The 22973-nt window shown below is 41.8% G+C and overlaps 1 protein-coding gene across 1 annotated transcript in view; it reads left to right on the forward strand.

Annotated features, from left to right (window-relative positions):
• Nucleotides 1–1708: 1708 nt before the first annotated feature.
• LOC126252402 (uncharacterized) overlaps nucleotides 1709–22973 on the forward strand; it is a 59658-nt gene continuing 38393 nt past the window's right edge. The window contains exon 1 of the mRNA XM_049953293.1: nucleotides 1709–1999. Coding sequence (XP_049809250.1) covers nucleotides 1709–1999 — 291 coding nt within the window. The remainder of the gene's footprint in view (nucleotides 2000–22973) is intronic.

A 22973-nucleotide genomic window follows, 5' to 3' on the forward strand; every position in this document is an offset into this window, starting at 1 on the left:
AGACAGGATTCGAACCTGCGACCGTAGCGGTCGTGAATAGGAAGGTAGCGCTAAGTGCGATTTACTATCAGTCGCCCAAACACTCAGTAATAGGATTATTCCTATCGGAATCAACAGCAAACCAATGTCAATAACAATAGTCCAGGTACATATGACGAAATCACAACTCCAAGATGAGGACTTCGAATATACGACGGCATTGAATAAGAAAAAATGTTCATATGTGTGTGAATTCCTAAGGGACCAAACTGCTGAGATCATCGGTCCCTAGATTTACACACTGTATAAACTAACTTAAGCTAAATTAGGCTAAGAACAACACAGACACCCATGCCCGAGGAAGGGGCAGCGCAATCAGTGACATGGCGCCTCAAATATTATGGCTAATTCGCGTCGTCAATGAATAAGAAACTGTTGAGGTTCCTAGGATATTGAGAAAATGATAAACATGTACACATTCGGTGATTTATTACAACATTTCACATTGGTACTGTATACTACATGTTAGCACACATACAATGAATATGGACGAAACGGAAGTGAACAGAACAGCATTTAGGAAGAAAAATGTTGACACAGCCAAAGATAACACATGCACAGCTCGCCTCATATCGATATCATTTAAATGGCCTTGAAAAACCTTACACCCCCACTTCAACACATTTAAATGATTTTCTTAAAAAATACGCAGACCCTAAATAGTTAAGGAAATCATGTTTTTCTTTTCTCAATCATTTTGTCATTATAGCTGCAGGCATATCAGCTGTTTATAAGTAAAGAGTTTTTACAGCTTTACTGGACACAGCTTCCCTTATATAATGATCTCTAACATCAATGTGCTTCGACCTTTCATGATTTGAATGATCAATAGACAAATTCAGGGCACTCTGATTATCATTAAATAATGTGACACACTAATTGTAACTTATCAGTTCATGTAACAAATTCATTAAATAAATGGTTTCTGTGCTAGAAAGAGCAACAGTCTTTTGTTTTGCACTCTGCCGTGACACTACAGAATCACATAGAATAAAACCAGTTTATGATTTTATGTCTAAAGGACAATTTTCCCAATCTGCATCTACGTAACCACATAACTCCAAATCTCCTTTGCTAAATTTTAGTAAATAACTCTTTTAACTCTTTCAGACCTGGTGGTCACAATTGTGTACATAAAGTTTGTTCACTAATATTTCGCTGACAAGAAATGTGAGGTGCATCCAAATTCACTTTGCACATTTGTGTATGTTTCTTTTAGCTATGCTCCAGCTGCTGCTGCTCTCTTGTGAGCAGTCTGTGAACCACAGAGCAAAATATACTCTCTGGTGTTCTCTCTCTGTGGGAAGCCATTACACGTTGACTTTATTGCTGTAATAGTCACGTTGTGGGTTTCGTTTTTGAATGTTTTGTGTGGTTTCCTTCTTTTGGAAACATTAGACATTCTTTCAGTGGAATTTTCAGCAATTTAATTCAGTTCATATTTGTGTTATGTATCAGGTAAGATTAATGTACACATTTGTGTACAACAAGTCCTTAATGGTGTAAAATAGGAAAAAATAACCTAAAATGTGTGTCAGCAACATTTGCATGGCTATGGTAGTTATGTATGGCAATTTTTCCATTAATTTCAGTACCAGCAGCAAGAAAGGAGAATAATTGACCTGTACATATGATTTTATTGCATATTGCTGGCTTTTGGCTTAGAAATATGGATTATCTTTCTGTGAGGAAAAACTGGGACTTGAGTACGGACATAATTGAAAATGGTGGCGTTTCTAACATTAGTTTGAGAGGAGATGAGTATGACAGTGTACCACTTACTGAAAGGCAAGCTCCACAAATAGTAAAACGTGTTGGAGCAGATAATGTGGGCGTGAATGATGTGTGTAGTGACACCATATCCGAAGATGAAGATGTTGGAGAGGTGGTGGATGCTGAAATGAAGTTTTTATGCAATGAAAACAACCCAGAATTGAATAACCAGTGTGACAACATGATGGTAACACCTAAAGAATCCATAAAATGGAAACGCAAGCCTCTAAGTACCATTGCAGAAACATACAAAGCTCCAAATTTTGAAGAATCTCTCTTGTGTTGTTCAATGCAATACTTCAAAAGATATATACCAAATGATTTGTTCACTAGCATTGCAGCACATACTCATATCTATGCATTACAACGAGGCAAATCCTCATTCAAGCAGACAACTCCACAAGCACAAGAGATGCTATTTGGTTTGCATATATTGACTGGCACCTTGAAATTTCCCAGATTATGAATGTATTGGGATACAAGCCTAAAGGTAAATGTGTTTTGGGAAAACATGTCACGAGACAGATTTTTAGAATTACGAACAAATTTACATTTGGTGAACAATCCGGAAAAGCCACCTGATCATAAAGATAAATTTTACAAAGTCAGGCCTATTTACTCAGCCATTCGAAAATGCTGCAGTGAACTTCCTATAGAAGAGAATGTTTGTGTCAGTGAAGGAATTATTCCTTTCATTAGGAAGTTTTCTGCAAAGCAGTATGTCAAGGGGAAACCAAGTCCATGGGGAATCAAAGTCTTCATGTGAAAAGAGTGGAATAGTCCATGATTTCCTTTTGTATCAAGGTGCTACAACTGAACTAAATACAGCATACTGTAAAAAATTTGGATTAGGTCCTGCTGTTGGTTTAGAATTTTCTGTTCGGCTCTCAAAAGGTAAAGGTCATAAATTATACTTTTACAACTTCTTTTTACCGTATCGTGTGTTTCAAGTTCTGAAATCTCAAGGCATCAATGCAGCAGGTACTGCCCATCAAACGAGATCTGGAAAGAACTTGCCTTTTTCAGATGATAAAACAATAATGAAACAAACCTGAGGATACTGGGAAGAAACCACTAGTGCTGATGACATTACCATTTGTAATTGGTTAGACTGTAGGCCAAATGTATTGTGTTCAAACTTTGTTGGTAAAGGCTCAGTGGATAAAGTTGAGTGTTGGAACAAAAAAACACCATAAATATGTGAAAGTAGAAAGACCTGAAATAGTGAGAAGACATGAGTCATACCAAAAAGAAGAGGAGAATTATGACCAGCTACAGAGATACAGTTTCATTCCATTGACCATTTGCCTTTGCATGATGCAGGAGCTCCAAGTATCTGCACATTTCCAAAATGTACAGGGCGTTCTAGAATTCAGTGCAGAAAATGTAAAGTACATGTATGTCTCCAAAAGGACAGAAATTTATTTTGCAGTTTCATGTGAAACTTTAAAATCAGTTTTTTGACCATTGTTGTTTAAATAAGAACTGTAATTTGGAATTATTTTTATTGTTTCTTCTGTTTTAAAGTGAAATAAAGAGTGGCATACTTGATCCATAGTGTTAACTTCCGTAATGTATGACATGAAGCTCGAGACCTGATGAACACAATTGTGTACATTAAATATCTAGAAAACTAGAGATCATATGAAATTTTTTTCTTAGAAAAATGTTGTCAGGAGAATCACCTGAATGTAAAAATGTCAGATATTTTTTCATAAGTAAATAAAAAATCAGGTCTGAAAGGGTTAAAAAATGGTTCAAATGGCTCTGAGCACTATGGGACTTAACTGCTGTGGTCATCATTCCCCTAGAACTTAGAACTACTTAAACCTAATTAACCTAAGGACATCACACACATCCATGCCCTAGGCAGGATTCGAACCTGCGACCGCAGCGATCGCGAGGTTCCAGACTGTGGCGCCTAGAACCGCTCGGCCACTCCAGCCGGCCTTAATTCATGATTTTCTTTAGATATTTCAGAATTCGCTTAGCACATATCCAATGTTTTTTATTATAAGAATTATTGAACTGGCTTAAATAGCTCACACTGAAAGTGTTGTCTGGTTTTGTAAGTACTGGCAAATACGTTAAGGTACCTATTAGGGCTTGATAAGGTACATTAGTATCTTTTTCATATAGAAATCAAGTTTATTTTCAATAGGAGTCTTTACGGTTTTACAGTCTATCATAGAGAACCTTCTCAATAATTGATCAATATAGTTTTCTTGACTTAAGGCTAGCACTCCTTTAGCTTTGTCATATTTGATTTCCATTTCCTAACAATTTTTAGCCATTCCTAAATCCTTCACTTCAAACTCTCTACGTAACTTACTTTTCAAAAATTCAGTCTCACTTGAGTCATTTGAAAAAATATAAAAGTCAGCAACATATTAAGCTATCATAGTAACTAAGCCTTTATCTTTATGTTTTGTAAACAAACAAGGTTATAAATCAGATCTCTTGTAACATAGGCAGCTCAAGACATCATTTGTTCTTTTATTCCACACTCTGGATGATTTGTTTTAAACCGTACATAGCCCTTTTTAACTTCAAATCTTTCTTTTTATCATTACAAATATTTAATCCTTTGGGTTGTTGTAGGAAAATATCTTCTTTGAGAATACCATTTAAAAAAGCAGTCGTAACATCAGGATGTGTGATGTTCAGATCTAGTTCAACGGATAAAGCCATTAGAAGTGTAAGTGTTGAATGCCTTTCCACAGAGGAGAGGTCCAATCATAATCAACTCCAGGTTCCTGAGTGAATCCTCTTGCCACTAGTCTAGCACAATGCTGCACTTCACCTTCACTGTTGACTTTTTTTTCTTTTAGACTCACTTACACTGCACAACACTTGCACTTACTGGAAGATTTACCACTTCCCACGCATCGTTGTCTTCAAAAGCTTGTATCTCGTCATCCATAGCACCTTTCCATTCTCCTGCATCAGTTCTGCTGATGGCCTCCTGCACGGTTGTTGGATCCTCAAGCTGATCTGAAGTTCCAGCAGAAAAATAAATCTTATAATCAACAAATCTTCTATTGGGTTTCAGCTGCCTTTGTGTTCTTGTGTAACACATTGTTAATATCAGTTTCTTTCGCTGATATAACTGCTCCTTTTGAGACATCATGTAAGTCCTCTCTTAATACATCAGACTTCTCATTTTCTTCATCGTCCCCCATTGAAGTAGTGATTTCTTCATTATTCTGTATTTCAGTTCCATCATCATTAATATTTTCCATTATCGTCGCATCTCGGCTTATCACTACATCATTTGTCTCAGGGTCATAGAGTCTATAGCCTTTTGTAGTATTGCTATATCCTACTAAGATCATTTCTTTTGCCTTTTTATCCCATTTTCTCCTCTTGACTTTGGGAACATGCACCACGACCTTGCTTCCAATTATTCTGAGATGACTAATGTTGGGTTTCTTGCCAGTCCATAGTTCAGAAGTGTATTATTCCCTAAACTTTAACTCACTCAGCCGGCCGGAGTGGCCGAGCGGTTAAAGGCGCTACAGTCTGGAACCGCACGACCGCTACGGTCGCAGGTTCGAATCCTGCCTCGGGCATGGATGTGTGTGATGTCCTTAGGTTAGTTAGGTTTAAGTAGTTCTAAGTTCTAGGGGACTTATGACCACAGCAGTTGAGTCCCATAGTGTTCAGAGCCATTTTAACCATTTTTTTAACTCACTCACCTATTTTGCAAATAGACTGCATTTTTAACAGCTTCAGCCCAAAATCTTTTATCAAGTTTACTATCAAATAGTAAACATCTTGTCTTTTCTACAACAGTTCTGTTCAGCCTTTCTGCCAAATCGTTTTGTTCTCGTGTATAGCTGTTGGATAACTGAGGATAATACCATGTTTTTTCAACAAACTGTCAAAATTCACACAACAGAATTCTTTTCCATTATCTGTTCTTAATGTTTTAATTTTTCTTTCTTGCTGATTCTCCACAATTTTATGATTTCCTTGAAATTTTTCAGAAGTTTTATTCTTTGTCTTCAGAAAATACACAAACCCCATTCGGGTGTAATCATCTTCCAAAATGAGAAAATACTTTGCACCACCTAACGACATAACTTCAATTTGTCCACACAGGTCTGCATGTACTACTTCAAGTGGTTTAGAGGCTCTAGTGCATCCACGTGGAAAAAGGTGTCTTGTTTGTTTGCCTTCATTGCATACTACACAATTTTGCTTCCTAGTGTTAATGTTAACGTCTTCACATACCATTCCTTCTACAGCACCATTTACCATTTTAATAAGATCCTTTGCATTTGGGTGACCTAATCGTCTATGCCATTCCCAAAAAAGACTTCCTCTGTCAATGTTTAGCTTGTACACACCTTTAATCAGATCTGCAGTTGCAACTAATTCATTATATTTGTTACAAATATTGCACTGATCACTATTAAAATCAACAAAATTTCCTTGCTCAGTCAACCTGCTCACAGACAGAAAATTTGTAGTTAGTTCTGCAGCACAAGTTCTTTCTGACTACTGTTGTTAAATCAGCTTCTCCAGAGCACAACAGTGGGATTTCTGTCTGGTTTGCAGTCATCATTTTTTGCATCTTAACATCATTTATTTTGCTTTTCAGCCATTGTTCACTTGCTGTGAGATGCACACTAGCACCTGAATCAACATACCAGTGACTTCCGTCAAAAAAGTCACTTATAAACATTGCACGGAAAACATTTGAAGTTTTGTTTCGTCTTGTTTGAATTTCACTGTTACGACAAATACTTTTAAAATGTCCTCGTTTCTTGCATTTATAGCAAGCTACGTCCTTCCTGTTTTGATTTCCCACTGTATTTCCATTTCGGTGAGATAACTTTGGTTTACTCTGCCAACTTTTGGCCATAAGAGCACTACCAGCCGTGGTGACATCTTATTCCATGTCAAGAATCTTACTTTTGATTGCGTCCATTGTGACTGGAATTGCTGAATGCTCAATTGCCATTATGGGAGAATATATTTCTGGCAATCCTGGTAGCAATAAATAACCAAACCATTCATCTTTAATAGCAAAACCTGTTCCACGTAATTTCTGATCATTATCTACTATCTGGTTCCCATAACTCGTCACTTAATCACATTTTACTAGACGTGTTGATATGAGTGTTCTCAATAAATTGATTTTCCTCGCAAAACCAGAATCGTCAAATACTGATTTCAGTTTCTTCCTCAAGTGCACTGTTGTTCTTGCTTCTCTTATGTGCACATATAAAGATGGATCAATCATAAGAATTATCTTTGCTTTGGCCTTCGAATCTTCCGATTAAACTACTTCTGAGACACATTTCGCTAGTTCTTCGAGAATAAGCACATTTTCGATAGCGAACGCCCAATCTCCGCAGTTCTGATGTCATTTCAGCTTCTGCACATTAATTGGATAATTTATCGCCATATTTGTCGAATCGAACAATTCTTCTTTGTGAACAGCAGCACACACTGGACTATGAATTACAACGCGTGGGTTTTAATCAGCGATTCCTGATGCTTTTAACGATCGGTTATCTGGGTACCTGGGTCCATAACCCGTTGAGGTTTCGTGGATATTGAGAACATGACAAATATGTACAGATTCGGTGATTTTTTATAACATTTCACATTGTTACACTTTACTGCATGTTAGCACACACACAGTGAATACGGACGAAACGGAAGTGAACAGAACAGCATGTAGGAACGAAGATGTAGAAACAGTCAAAGGTAACACACTCGTAGCTCGCCACATATCGATATCATTTAAACGGGTCTGACAAACTTGACAGAAAATCAGCACATAAAGCGAGAGAAAAACTGAATCATCAAGGAAGATTGTAAAGCTGTGGAGAGGAAATAAACAGAAGACAGTGTTGTGTGAGAACACCAAAGGATTTTCGAAAGAACATCATTCATACAAACCCAATGATATCAAAGGAACATAAATGTGGGAACTTGCACAATGAGCTTATCAGCTTATGTAACCAAGTTTCTGACAAGTATACAACACAGAAAAATGGAAAATAAAATACGAAGCTATGTTTTGTAATGGTTAAAGCAGAATATTTAAAATTTTCGAGGGAAAGAACCACGACAGAATAATATGAACGAAGGACGACCGGAGATGCATACAAATTAAAAAAGGAGTAAATATTTGAAACTGTCTCTTACCTCCAGGTAATACCCACTGATGACAATGGATAGCTGAATGCTGCGTCTCTCACCATGACGTGGTTTTCTTCAAGCTGTTTGCAAAACCAAATTCTCTGCAGGCATCTGACAGCCGATGAGGCACTGAGAACCATAAGGGCGTAAAGAAGACCATCATCAATTTTCAGATTTTAGCATGCATGCACACTCGTTACATCTTTTGATCTTATGGGGGACCAGATTTATCTGCGCTGTAGCTGAAGTTTTATGTGTGGAGATCCACGAAAATCTGTCTGCTTTTGTTACATTCACTTCCACGTTGTATTGTATTGTATGAAGCCGGGGACCTAGAAAAGACTGAGAGGCTTCGCCCCGCCGTACCCTCAGTGGTGCACAAACCCACAACAGGCCACAGCAGTCGACCCACCCCACCGCCGCCCCACACCGAACCCAGGGTTATTGTGCGTTTCGGTCCCCAGTGGACCCCTCCGGGGTAGCCCCAAATGTTTGTGTGGTGGAATAATTATGGTGTACTCTTACGTGGAAACGGTGTCTGGGCAGTAACCGCCGTCACGCTTAGGTAGACGGAAAACCGCCTTAAAACCCAACCACAGGCTTGCCGGCGCACCGGACCTCGACACTAATCCGCGGGGCGTATTCGTGCTGCGGACCGGCGTGCCTTCCCGACCGGGAAGAAGAGTGTTAGACCGCGCGGCTAACCGAGGGGGCAACTTCCACGTTAGTCCAAACCACAAAGAATAATTTTGTTGCTTTGCGCTGCTCACTGTTATCTAGGATTTCCGACATAAATTAGTGTCTACATCACTGATGGTTTGCCTACAAATCTGATTTTCACAAACATCTGTTTTTCTGAAAAGTTTGTGCCTGTGCTTTGGGTCGTTATGTTTCTCAGTGCTTCATTTAGTTTCTGCAGCTGCACTTCGAAGCGAGTTACCAAAGTAGCACCGGCAGCCTGTAAGAGCTCAGGTGTAAGTAGCTGCGTCACTTTTGCTTTTATTTCAAGACAAGGAGCACCGAAAAGCTTCCCATTGGCTCTAATGGGCAAACACACAGCGCTACTACAACCTCAGAAAACACTTTTAACAAGAAAGAAGAAGAATATTCCAAGAAAACAGCAAGAAGCGAGTACACAGCTTTGTGTAACACCTCTCTTAGTGGGTGACAATTTGCTGTTGAAACATATGGTAAGTTGAATGTTCTGTAATATGTGATAATAAACAGGAGATTAGGAAGATAACCTATCTTATGATGCCCCCTGGAGACTAAGCTTTGGGGTAGTCAGAAGCTGTTGCCAAATGGATCAATGCGATAAAAGATGGCTTCTGTTGTTCGTGAAACTTTTCGTAAAGCTGACAAAGGGAAAAGATCACGTCCATAGTAGTTCAGCGTGCTGGAGGAAGATCGTATAAGTGCAGAGACTCGTGCAAAGACCTTTCCAACAGTAGTCACATGGGAAACTCCGCATCGCACCCCCCTCAGGTTTAGTGCTAAGATGACCCAGTGGATAGCTCGTCAAAAACTGAACACAGATGAAGCACGAAAACAGAAAGAAGGTGTACTGAACTGCGAAAAAACAGCAAAACTGAAGCAGTGAACGGTCCATGCTTAACAAGTGCAATGTATAGTGAAAAAAAAAAAAAACTGCCGCGATGACGTGGTAAAGTGGTCACGGTGTTGAACTGTAAAGTGAACGAGCAGTGTTCAAAAATACCTCCTAACATTTATTTTCATTTTTTATTCATAGCATTATGAACTTCCGTCCGGTCACTGAAATGTTTGTTCTCGTTCTGTAGTCTTGGCAGCTGTCATACTATGCATTGGGTCTATAATGTGAGTCATATGGTAAGAATACGTTACCATCGCAAGTTAACGTAATGAATAGCTGGAGCAGGCGAGATACTAAGTAGACACATCACAGAAATGAAAACTACAAATAAACGAGTGATAACTATTTACAAGAAAGGAATTCAAGAATCAAAACTTCCGAAACGGAACGCAATTTCAAATAAATTAAAACACATGTTTTGACAGAGCACAGAGAAGCTACGTGATTGTGAAACTGTTGCTTTCATTTATTGCAGCTTATGTGACAAACAATTATGTTTTCATCATTTTCTTGGGAGTGATCACATTCGCATTCATACGAACACCCAAATCGGGCAGGGAGGCGTATCTCTCTCACTTACTAGGCGTGCGTGCAAATTAGGTGCATCGGTAAGAGATTCCTACCATATGATACACGTACGGTCACAAATGCCGTGTATGACACACCAAATGTGTTTTTAGGTGGAGGATTCGGTTGACTTTCGCATAATCATCAAATGAAGCGAACAGCGGGAAAAAAAGAAAGAAGTGGCATGAAGGAGGCTTTAACACGGCTCCTCTGCTTGGCAGTCCAACTCCTTTTGCACTTAACCAACACGCCGTTGCTCTCTCTAATTGTTTTGTATTGCACATTTTGCCCTTGGATCGTTCACTGTTTCTATTTTTCTTTATTTTTTTTACAGTTCAATACACATTCTTCCTGTTGTCCTGCTTGATTCTTGTTCTGTTTTTGACTTTTCCTTGTCAGCAGAAAGATTCGTCGTCAGCTGTTGAAAATATATATTAAAATTATCCCTCCTTTCAAAAGAGGCAAAGAAATTCTGGCAAATTCGGGTTTTACACATTTTTAATATTTCAGTCATACTCACCTGGGGCTTACCAGTACCCAGGTAGTCATAGATTTGCTAAGTTTCTCAACATTTGTTGAGTCTAGCTCTTTAATAACTGCCGTGTATGTGAGGGCATGAACGGCTTCGCTGTTACTTTGTTCTGAATGGCACACAGTCAAGACGTGCCCGGCTCAACGAACCAACTGCTTGGCGTTGTCGGTAATACCATCACCTTTCTCGAATTATACAGCAACAGTCTTCCGGGTTATGGCGTAGAGTTGATGATGTAGTCTTAAGCACAAAACAGTCACCGTGCTGCCTCGGCTAAGTACCGGCATTTTCCTTGTATAAATAGCGTTCACCTACTTTCTCTTATAAAATCTTTATCAGGGCGCCTTCTGCAGGCATGTAGTATCAACATACACATGCAGAAATTTCCGATCGACGATAGCCATTTTCCAAACCACTTTCTTTTTTCGTTGTTGTCAGTGCGTCAGAGAAAGGTAGTTCTCACATCCCACGTTACAATGCGAAATAGTGTAGCGTTCTACATACTTTTCCGTACCTTATTTGATTTGCCTGCTGTTTCATATCATCTTTTTGTACCTACTGTTATTTTCGACATCCAGTAAAAGAGAAAGGAAGTGACGGGGCAGTACCTCATTATAATTCTAAGTGATCAGTATATGAAATCTCATTCATCAAAAATCTATCATTCCGTTGACGGTACCTATTTTAATAAATGCTTTCATATACATATTTCCGTTGTTTGCAACACAAAATTAGTTTTCTGTCAAGTGTTTCAGTATTTCTGTCGATTGGATATAAAGATTAGGAGGCTAAATTACTTAGTTTATTTATTTGAGTGCACTGTACTTGGTATATAACTGTCCGTTCATTATTTGTGCAAGTATTTACCTGACTGCAAGGAATTAAATAAACCAGTCATGGTAAATTTAGTAAGCAATATGTACGAATTCGTCAAAATGTATTAATAACGAAAAAAAAGCAAGAACATAAATTTACTGCAACAAAATGCAGTAAAAATATCAGCACCCAACATAGCTACTACATTAGAAAATTGTTGCAGTATCTCAGAATTATATTTGTCTCTCATTTTCCTCATGACACTGCCTCTGATTCTCTGCAGCTGTCTGTTTTCGAAGGCCGGCGTTTTTATTTCAAGGATGTTGCATACATACGGGAGCTTAGTAAAAAATCTTTATAGATTTTGCTGTGAATTCGTGCTTCTGCGTCGTAACTGGGGAGGCACCAGATCCCGGCATTGCTTGAAGTGTCACGTCTGTGCACACCGATCCGGTAAGACGTGCTACGGTTCGCAAGCTGCGCTGTTTTGTAAATTGTTTTCATCTGGCCGTGGAGGCAGATGTCTACGAATATCTGCAGCGTGACAAAAATCCTGCATCATGTTACTGTCTCATGACTATCGTATGGAACGCATTAAGGAGACTTCATTAAGGCTAGGTGTAAATAGGCGCAATTTCAATAACAGTTGTACCTAGTGTAAGACATGAATCATAGTTTGTCTTCTATAGGTAAATTTCCTAATTCACACAAAAAGAAACTTTCTTTGGTATCCCAGTTAGTACGAAATATGAACAGTAATGTGGAACGTTTGAAAAAGCAAGATATCTAGGAATGATTAGTAGGCATGCATAAAGTAAAAAGGTGAAGACTGTGGTGCATGCGTGTGACTGGAGTATTGGCCTTGTAACACCGTAACTCTAATGCTCTACTGATTTATTTTGCTTTTGTTTCATTTAATGTTACATCGTTGAGCTTCTGTAAATGATGTTTGATTGAATCGATAGCACAAAATTGTGTACTCCTTTCTTTGTAAAAACTTTGATGTCATAGTCGATTCTATGCAATGTAGTATATCTGTCATTTAAATTCTTTGTCTCAATTTGAGGGAGACAAAACTTACTGTATACATTTGGAATTTGGGTAAATAATTTTTTGTAGAAATACTAGTATGTGCAAATGTTCTGTTTTATTTAAAATGTTTGGTTGCTGTTATGTAAACTGCTGACCTTCACTTAGGATTCTTAGTTATTCTGTATGGAAACGTTAGTGTGGTTCTCCTCGGGAACGGAACTTAGTAGCGCGCGCAAATTGTGGTTGGCCTAGGTAGAAAAGATGGAACCAAGAGTCAGTCGGGGACGAGCTACCAAACGGTGCACTGCCATGTAAAAGTTGTATATTGTGCTGGTTCCGAGAGAGGCTTTTTCTGCCACTTTCCAGTGCCTCGGATGGATGGATAAATAGCTGGAACGATTCTGGAATTGGTATCCATCATCGCCACCATGGAGGGACAGAGTCCAGCAATTCTGCCTGCAAATCCACCTTCCAACATGCAATTGCCACCACACTGTGCAATCACTGTAACGGAATACTATAATAATGTACAGTGAAGGATCAGCTGATTGCACGTGTTAGTGTACTCAAATATAAGGTAACTTATAATTGAATTCATGTACCTACCTTGAGTTTTTCCCTATCACAACACCTCTCAGGTTCCTCTCCATTTGAACTATGATTACCGAGTGTCCTAGTTTGTGGAAAAATTGAAAGCCTCAAAGCCAAATAGAATGTTGTTTGATCTTTGGTGAGAAGGGAATATTCAGATTTTCTGTGGATTTTGTGAAATTGTGGGAGGTAATAAATGTAGTTTTGTGAAGTTTCAAAGTCACTTATTTAATCATTTACTTGAAAGTTGAAGACTGTGGTAATAAAGACAATTTTCTGTTTCTTTTAAAGTTTAAAAGTTCTTAAAACTGAGGCTTATAGAGTGTTGCTTAGTTAATGATCATAGTGCTGCCTGTAGTAAATTTTAAAAGGGGAGTCAGTTTCTTGCAAATTTGTCAAAATTGTGTTTCACTGTAGTAAAAGTGGAAAACTGCAATAGTAGAAAGTTATATGTTCATGATTGCTAAGTGTTTATCTCTCTTGTGTATTGGAAGTGCATATTAATAGTATAACAGGATCCACACTTTGTCTATTGTGCTAATGCTGGGTAACAAGTAACGGCAAGACCATTATTTATGAAAACAATAATTTATTTATTCAAAAGACAGAAGGAACATTATCGTTTTCCTATTATTTCTGAACCAACATTTTTTAAAAATTGTGTAGTGTTGCATTTCTTTTAAAGTCTATAAATCTTCTGGTCCCTTAGTGTTGTTCCGGGCATGACTACATCGCGACCATAAAAATGCACAGAAATGATAATGTTTCTTCCGATCGATCGCAAATAAATCAATATGCTGCTCTTATTCAGGTATTTACTGCTCAACGTATGTTATAATAATAGTGTAATCAATCACTGATTCTGTTGCCAAGTGACCCACCAAAATATTCACTTTTTCGACATTTTTCAAATATATACACTCCTGGAAATTGAAATAAGAACACCGTGAATTCATTGTCCCAGGAAGGGGAAACTTTATTGACACATTCCTGGGGAAAGATACATCACATGATCACACTGACAGAACCACAGGCACATAGACACAGGCAACAGAGCATGTACAATGTCGGCACTAGTACAGTGTATATCCACCTTTCGCAGCAATGCAGGCTGCTATTCTCCCATGGAGACGATCGTAGAGATGCTGGATGTAGTCCTGTGGAACGGCTTGCCATGCCATTTCCACCTGGCGCCTCAGTTGGACCAGCGTTCGTGCTGGACGTGCAGACCGCGTGAGATGACGCTTCATCCAGTCCCAAACATGCTCAATGGGGGACAGATCCGGAGATCTTGCTGGCCAGGGTAGTTGACTTACACCTTCTAGAGCACGTTGGGTGGCACGGGATACATGCGGACGTGCATTGTCCTGTTGGAACAGCAAGTTCCCTTGCCGGTCTAGGAATGGTAGAACGATGGGTTCGATGACGGTTTGGATGTACCGTGCACTATTCAGTGTCCCCTCGACGATCACCAGTGGTGTACGGCCAGTGTAGGAGATCGCTCCCCACACCATGATGCCGGGTGTTGGCCCTGTGTGCCTCGGTCGTATGCAGTCCTGATTGTGGCGCTCACCTGCACGGCGCCAAACACGCATACGACCATCATTGGCACCAAGGCAGAAGCGACTCTCATCGCTGAAGACGACACGTCTCCATTCGTCCCTCCATTCACGCCTGTCGCGACACCACTGGAGGCGGGCTGCACGATGTTGGGGCGTGAGCGGAAGACGGCCTAACGGTGTGCGGGACCGTAGCCCAGCTTCATGGAGACGGTTGCGAATGGTCCTCGCCGATACCCCAGGAGCAACAATGTCCCTAATTTGCTGGGAAGTGGCGGTGCGGTCCCCTACGGCACTGCGTAGGATCCTACGGTCTTGGCGTGCATCCGTGCGTCGCTGCGGTCCGGTCCCAGGTCGACGGGCACGTGCACCTTCCGCTGACCACTGGCGACAACATCGATGTACTGTGGAGACCTCACGCCCCACGTGTTGAGCAATTCGGCGGTACGTCCACCCGGCCTCTCGCATGCCCACTATACGCCCTCGCTCAAAGTCCGTCAACTGCACATACGGTTCACGTCCACGCTGTCGCGGCATGCTACCAGTGTTAAAGACTGCGATGGAGCTCCGTATGCCACGGCAAACTGGCTGACACTGACGGCGGCGGTGCACAAATGCTGCGCAGCTAGCGCCATTCGACGGCCAACACCGCGGTTCCTGGTGTGTCCGCTGTGCCGTGCGTGTGATAATTGCTTGTACAGCCCTCTCGCAGTGTCCGGAGCAAGTATGGTGGGTCTGACACACCGGTGTCAATGTGTTCTTTTTTCCATTTCCAGGAGTATATATATATATATATATATATATATATATATATATATATATATATATATATATATATATATATATATATATATATATATATATATAACTTAGCATCAACTTCCAACTCACAATGAAAACATGCCGTAACAAAAAAAAAAAAAAATTAAGACCAGAACATGACAGCAAGGTCTGTCGAAACCGGTTGTCGAAAATAAAGAAGTATTTATGCAAGTTTGGCTATAAACAAGTTTTTACCATGTAAAAGAGATTGCTTTTTCTCATTTGTCACCAAGAGAAAATTCGATGACTTCCGTAAAGCACTCAGGCGTCTAAACGACCCCGTGACGGAAGGCGCCGCCGCTCTTCATCGGAGCTCCTACATCTCTTCTATCAGTCCTACCCGAAAAGGATCCTAGATGCATCAACAGTACTCAAGAATAGGACCAAGAAGCGCCTTAAGTCACTCTGGATAGTTACTCCTACATAATTTTTCCAGCAATTTGCTATTCGTAGTGTAGTTACACGTTAGTGGATTTGTTTTCGTGTGTGTGCGCGCAATATGTTACATTTATAGACGTACAGGCTCAATTGCCAGAGCCTGCACCATTCATCAGTCCTCTATAGGTCATTCTGCAAATAGATACTGTCTTCAGGCGTTGATGATTTCTTAAAAAACAATCACATCATTTTATTTCGTTAAGAGCGACGTATTGAGTTCTGTCTTCAAGGAAGCCTGGAGTCCAGTCGTAAATCTGGTCCAGTACTCGGTAAGCTAGCACTTTTTTTCACTAAGCGACAGTGTGCGACGAAGTCTAATGCCTTCCAGATGTCAAGGAAAACGCATTAACCTAAGGACCTTTGTCTACAGCGCTATGGGTTTCATGGTGGAAAAGAGCGTGCTGAGTTTCGCAATGTCTCAATTGGCGGAATCCTTGTTGATTTTTATGAGTTGATTATCGTTCATCTTTGGTTCTCACAGGTTCGAATCCTGCCTCGGGCATGGATGTGTGTGTTGTCCTTAGGTTAGTTAGGTTTAAGTAGTTCTAAGTTCTAGGGGACTTATGACCTCAGCAGTTGAGTCCCATAGTGCTCAGAGTCATTTGAACCATTTGGTTCTCGCCTGGCAGCAGAGGTATCTTCCTCCAGGATCACTGTCCAGGTTACGAGGCCATAATGGTGCTGCAATGGTTTGAGGATTATTATAATGAATTCATGTTGATGTCTTGGCCATCAAATACAGCTTATCTGAACTCGGCGAAGAACATCCGGGACGCTCCCCGACGGAAGGTGGACCAATACGCTATCAAGCAGGTTGTCTTAAAATTTTGACTCATCAGTGTACGAGGGTCGTTCAGTAAGTAAAACAACACATTTTTTCCGCGAATTTAGGTTGAAAAAATGCGGAATTTGTTGTGGGACATAGTGCCATATTCCCGCTTGAGTCCCTATATTTTCATGGAGTTTAAATAGCTCGCGGCGCTATACGTAGCCTTCAAAATAACGGAGGTGTGTACCAAGGGGAGAGGTAACACTGAGTTTGTTTTTTGGCGGAAAACCAGAGCATCTCCGATATTCATGGGCCCTTGCGGAACGTCTACGGTTGGTTGGTTTTGGGGGAAGGAGACCAGACAGCGAGGTCATCGGTCTCATCGGATTAGGGAATGACGGGGAAGGAAGTCGGCCGTGCCCTTTGAAAGGAACCATCCCGGCATTTGCCTGGAGCGATTTAGGGAAATCACGGAAAACCTAAATCAGGATGGCCGGACGCGGGATTGAACCGTCGTCCTCCCGAATGCGAGTCCAGTGTCTAACCACTGCGCCACCTCGCTCGGTGAACGTCTACGGAGACCTGACAATGTATAAAAGCACGCTGAGTCGTAGGGGAAGGGTGTGTCGTCATCGTAACAATGTCACGCAAACCTGTCCGATCTCCCGCGAGCCGGTTGGCCGCAAACACCTGTGTCTCCTGCAATATTGGAACGTGCGGACACTCTCATTAGAGGTGATCGATGGCTCGGAGCCAAATTATTCTTCTCCACGACAACGTGAAACCCCACAAAAGTCTGCGCACCCGGGAGGAGCTCAAAAATTCTTCACTGGACTCTTCTACCTCATCCACCCTACAGCCCGGATCTCACAGCTTCTGACTTCCACGTGCTTGGCCGAATGAAGGATGCACTTCGCGAGCAACGGTACGTGGGTGATGTGGAGTTTACTGATGCAGTAAGAGGTTGCCTCCGATGTCGAACAATAGAGTGAAACCATGCTGGCATACCGGCCCTCCCAGTAAGGTATCTTAAGACCGTCACTCTGAATAGAGACTATGTTGAAACATAGGATGTGGTAGCCAAAAGGGTGTGGAGTAATAAGATGTATTGCAATCCTTAATAAAAAAAAAGATGCTTTCAGAAAAAGATGTGTTACTTTACTTATTGAACGCCCGTCGTAAATATGAGCGTGAGATGAAAAGTACTGCCTCTGAATGTTTTCTTTGAAAGCGCGTAAATCTTTTTAAATAAAACAAACGTTATTAACATTCGACATCTTTATTATTCACGTATACATATTTACAGCTCTCTTCCGCAAAAAGGGCTTCTACTTGTAGAATGTAAAATGTTGGTGTGCAACGTAGCTGTGTCGGTGTGTGAGAAACAGCATGCTGCAATCGATTTTCGAATTTGAAGAGTTCGTTCAGACATGGAGCATCCTCTGTATAAGCATGACAGTGTCAGACCACACACGAGGGTTGCGACATTTGTAACAATCTGACGCTTTGTGTTCACTATCATTCATCATCCGCCAAACATCCTCCACACACCCCCGCATCCGATTATCACCTGTTTCGAAAGATTAAAGAACGTCTTCGAGGACATCACTTTTACAATGATGAAGCGATCAAGCAGAGGTGAGGTTGAAGCTCCGTCAACAAAGCCAAACATGCTACAGTGACGGTGTGAAAGAACTTGTCTCTCATTGGGAGACATGTGTTCGTCGCCAGAGTGATTAGCTTGAGAACTAAACAAGTTGACCTGAAGAATAAAGCTACAGAGTGTTAAGATTGATTGTTTTACATAAAAAGCAGTAAGAGTTTTCACATAGCAAATTCGAAGCCATTACTTTTCATTGCGTCCTCGTACGTACACGGTGCTATTTAGCAGGTTATCTAACACCTGTCGAATTTTTTATCAGGGGACTGAGGAATTCACGGTCGGACGAATTTAAACGTGTTTCAAAACTACAGTGGCCCGAGCACTGGTAGATTGTCGGTGAAACGAGATAATGCACGTTACGGTCATAATGCCTTGCTGAAGCGCGCTGTGAATTGAGTGCGCTAATGAACACTGAGAGCGGCAGCAGTAATTCTGTTTTCACAAAAAACCGTTAAACACTACATAAAAGCTTTAACTGCTGGAGTTATAACTGAAACGGGCCGACATCGTTACTGAGAGCCAGGAGTGATCATAGCCGGCATTTGTCTGACGTTAATTGCTAATAACCCAGAGAGAGAGAGAGAGAGAGAGAGAGAGAGAGAGAGAGAGAGACAGACAGAGAGAAAAACAGTAGATGGAAGCGATAATGAAGGAGTTATTCTGGATTCATAAGCTGAAGATCGTTCAGGGTGGTTAAGAAGGGTAACACGGAATACAAGCAGCATTCAAAGTAGCAGATGCAATCAGTACAACATATATTCTTATTTTCCAGACAGTTAAAAGAAATAACGATTAACTGATGCAAAATGAATCAGGGAAGAATTCCCACAATTTTCAGACTTTGGTCTCTGTAAAATGGAAATTTAATTGACTGTCTTATTCAATTTTCGATGATGGTATTCACATTTTATGTGTTTCAGTCTTTTCCTGTAATTACGAAAGTTACTCCGGAAATTTAAAGTTTTCCAAATCTGAGAACGCGTTCCACTGCACATCAGGGTCCGTTACCTAGGAACAAGCATCCCACTGAAATTTAAAAGCGTAACAATGGAGAAAATCTTGTCAACACTGTATTTAGTCGTCTACCTTTTACATTACTGAATTTTTTGATTAGGTATATGTGTCTAGAACGTTGGGACGAATAGGTTTCTTAACCCGTGCGTTAGAGAAGTTTCTACAGCCCACTGTTCGAAGCGGTGTCACGGCCGCCGTGAGACGCTCTCAACCGGAGTCGCCCGGCTCAGGTAGAAAACTTGTCGTGCCGCGACGCACCTGCACAAAATGTTTTATATTGCAGTATTCATGCAAACACATTCCCCGAAAAATGTGACGAACAACGTTTGCAGGCTGCCGAATGCAGCATATCCAGCTCACCCAGATCGCCTTTTCTCGCCAAGTGGAACGAAGGAATTGCTCTCCAGGAACAATTCGAGTTAGAGAAAGGGTTGATACACGGTCCTGGAATTGCAGACTAAACGTAAGTAACGAAAACACTTTTTTGTCAAATTTTGGTCAAAATTGGGCAAAAAATAATTTTTGGTCCTCCGTATTTGATTAGCCATTTTCAATTTTGGAAATCTAACTTCAGTTTTGTGTTCGGCGACATCAAAAATACACTCCTGGAAATTGAAATAAGAACACCGTGAATTCATTGTCCCAGGAAGGGGAAACTTTATTGACACATTCCTGGGGTCAGATACATCACATGATCACACTGACAGAACCACAGGCACATAGACACAGGCAACAGAGCATGCACAATGTCGGCACTAGTACAGTGTATATCCACCTTTCGCAGCAATGCAGGCTGCTATTCTCCCATGGAGACGATCGTAGAGATGCTGGATGTAGTCCTGTGGAACGGCTTGCCATGCCATTTCCACCTGGCGCCTCAGTTGGACCAGCGTTCGTGCTGGACGTGCAGACCGCGTGAGATGACGCTTCATCCAGTCCCAAACATGCTCAATGGGGGACAGATCCGGAGATCTTGCTGGCCAGGGTAGTTGACTTACACCTTCTAGAGCACGTTGGGTGGCACGGGATACATGCGGACGTGCATTGTCCTGTTGGAACAGCAAGTTCCCTTGCCAGTCTAGGAATGGTAGAACGATGGGTTCGATGACGGTTTGGATGTACCGTGCACTATTCAGTGTCCCCTCGACGATCACCAGTGGTGTACGGCCAGTGTAGGAGATCGCTCCCCACACCATGATGCCGGGTGTTGGCCCTGTGTGCCTCGGTCGTATGCAGTCCTGATTGTGGCGCTCACCTGCACGGCGCCAAACACGCATACGACCATCATTGGCACCAAGGCAGAAGCGACTCTCATCGCTGAAGACGACACGTCTCCATTCGTCCCTCCATTCACGCCTGTCGCGACACCACTGGAGGCGGGCTGCATGACGTTGGGGCGTGAGCGGAAGACGGCCTAACGGTGTGCGGGACCGTAGCCCAGCTTCATGGAGACGGTTGCGAATGGTCCTCGCCGATACCCCAGGAGCAACAGTGTCCCTAATTTGCTGGGAAGTGGCGGTGCTGTCCCCTACGGCACTGCGTAGGATCCTACGGTCTTGGCGTGCATCCGTGCGTCGCTGCGGTCCGGTCCCAGGTCGACGGGCACGTGCACCTTCCGCTGACCACTGGCGACAACATCGATGTACTGTGGAGACCTCACGCCCCACGTGTTGAGCAATTCGGCGGTACGTCCACCCGGCCTCCCGCATGCCCACTATACGCCCTCGCTCAAAGTCCGTCAACTGCACATACGGTTCACGTCCACGCTGTCGCGGCATGCTACCAGTGTTAAAGACTGCGCTGGAGCTCCGTATGCCACGGCAAACTTGCTGACACTGACGGCGGCGGTGCACAAATGCTGCGCAGCTAGCGCCATTCGACGGCCAACGCCGCGGTTCCTGGTGTGTCCGCTGTGCCGTGCGTGTGATCATTGCTTGTACAGCCCTCTCGCAGTGTCCGGAGCAAGTATGGTGGGTCTGACACACCGGTGTCAATGTGTTCTTTTTTCCATTTCCAGGAGTGTATGTAACATGCATTTTTATGCAAATTGAGCTAATAACAGATACAAAAGTTTCCCTAAAGGCTCCTCTCAAGGGACAAGATGGTTCACGACCAACGAAACGTGCTTAAATCATCCACGCGTTGCATAACTGGTCTTAAAAATATAGGGCACTAACGACCCGGCCCGACTTCGCACGGGTAACATTAAGTACCTCTACGCCACACGGTTTGACTGGTGTAGCGTATTTTGTTCGAGGCCACGATTAAAATGAAGAGAACAACGTTAAGTAAGTTAATATCGTCACTTTCATATGACTTATGATATGCAAGCAGTGCAGGCCAGGCAAGTTGTCTGATGGCACTAACGTTACGTATTCCATATTGAAGTGGCGTTTATAGTGACTGACGTCTTATGGCAATGATGGAAGCTCATCGTGGTGTATGTAATACGTTTACAATCAATGTAAATGTTACATGTGAATCATGGGTGAATGTGTGTGTGTGTGTGTGTGTGTGTGTGTGTGTGTGTGTGTGTGTGTGTGTGTGGCTGATTATGTATCGAAGGCTGGCTGATGCGGCACATTAAAAGATAAAATAAAACAAAACACGCAGGATGTACATGTTTAGCTCATGTTAACAGCATTATTCTTGTGAACCTTAGTACGCAGTGGGATCCACTGTTGCGACTCACTGCCGTAATTCGTCGACGTGGACTCTTTATGGCAGACTTCTTCGCCGTACCACACTAAGAATCACGTCCACATGTAGATCTGGTGCAAGATAAGTTGTGCTGCTGAAAGAAGATATTGTACGTAAAGGAAGAAAAGTTACTGAAGAGCGTTTTCGGCAAACGTTTTACTTGAAGCTTAAAAAATAGAAAAAAATAGAAAGCTATATACTTTGGATTTGCATTTTTTTTCGCTATGCAGTTGTTCTAAAAATGATTCCATGGAAACTATTGGTTACACATATTTGATTATTCCAAATTATAAGTCTCATGTCACAGCCTGATGATGAGGTAGTTATCTTTTCGTTACTGGTCATATAACACGCAAAGTTGAGTAACTGACAGCCCGTTGTTCGAAGATTTGCGGTGAATTAAGAGGGCAGATTGCGACTGAGGAATCCAAGCCACGTTTCGGTTCTGGCGAATCTTCACATCACTGAGAGGTGAATGAAAGGCAGTATGAAAGGTAACTGACCATTCCGAGATCCGATCCTGCAACCTTTCGGGCCCCTGTCTAACGCTCCACCACCACTTCTTCCTTTCTTTCGATTTTGTTCGTCATTTTCCTAACCATTTGGTCTGGGCGGACGCCAGAGGACACCCATTCAAGCTGATCCCTGAATATTTCACTTAGTTTTTTCACCGAACACGCTGAGCTATCATGCCTGCAAACCACTCAATCACAGCAGATGCGAAATTGGTCACGCTGTTTGCTAACTGAACGCACTGCTGCACTCTCGAGCTACGGCCGCTGTTCTGTAGGTCGAGCAACTAAAATTTAATTAATCGAATTCAGGCATTTTGTACGACAGTTTTATAAACTATACACAAAACCTTCCTCGTGAAACAGTGTATCTGT

The sequence above is a fragment of the Schistocerca nitens genome, chromosome 4 (assembly GCF_023898315.1).
Source record: "Schistocerca nitens isolate TAMUIC-IGC-003100 chromosome 4, iqSchNite1.1, whole genome shotgun sequence".
NCBI classification, from domain to species: Eukaryota; Metazoa; Arthropoda; class Insecta; order Orthoptera; family Acrididae; genus Schistocerca; species Schistocerca nitens.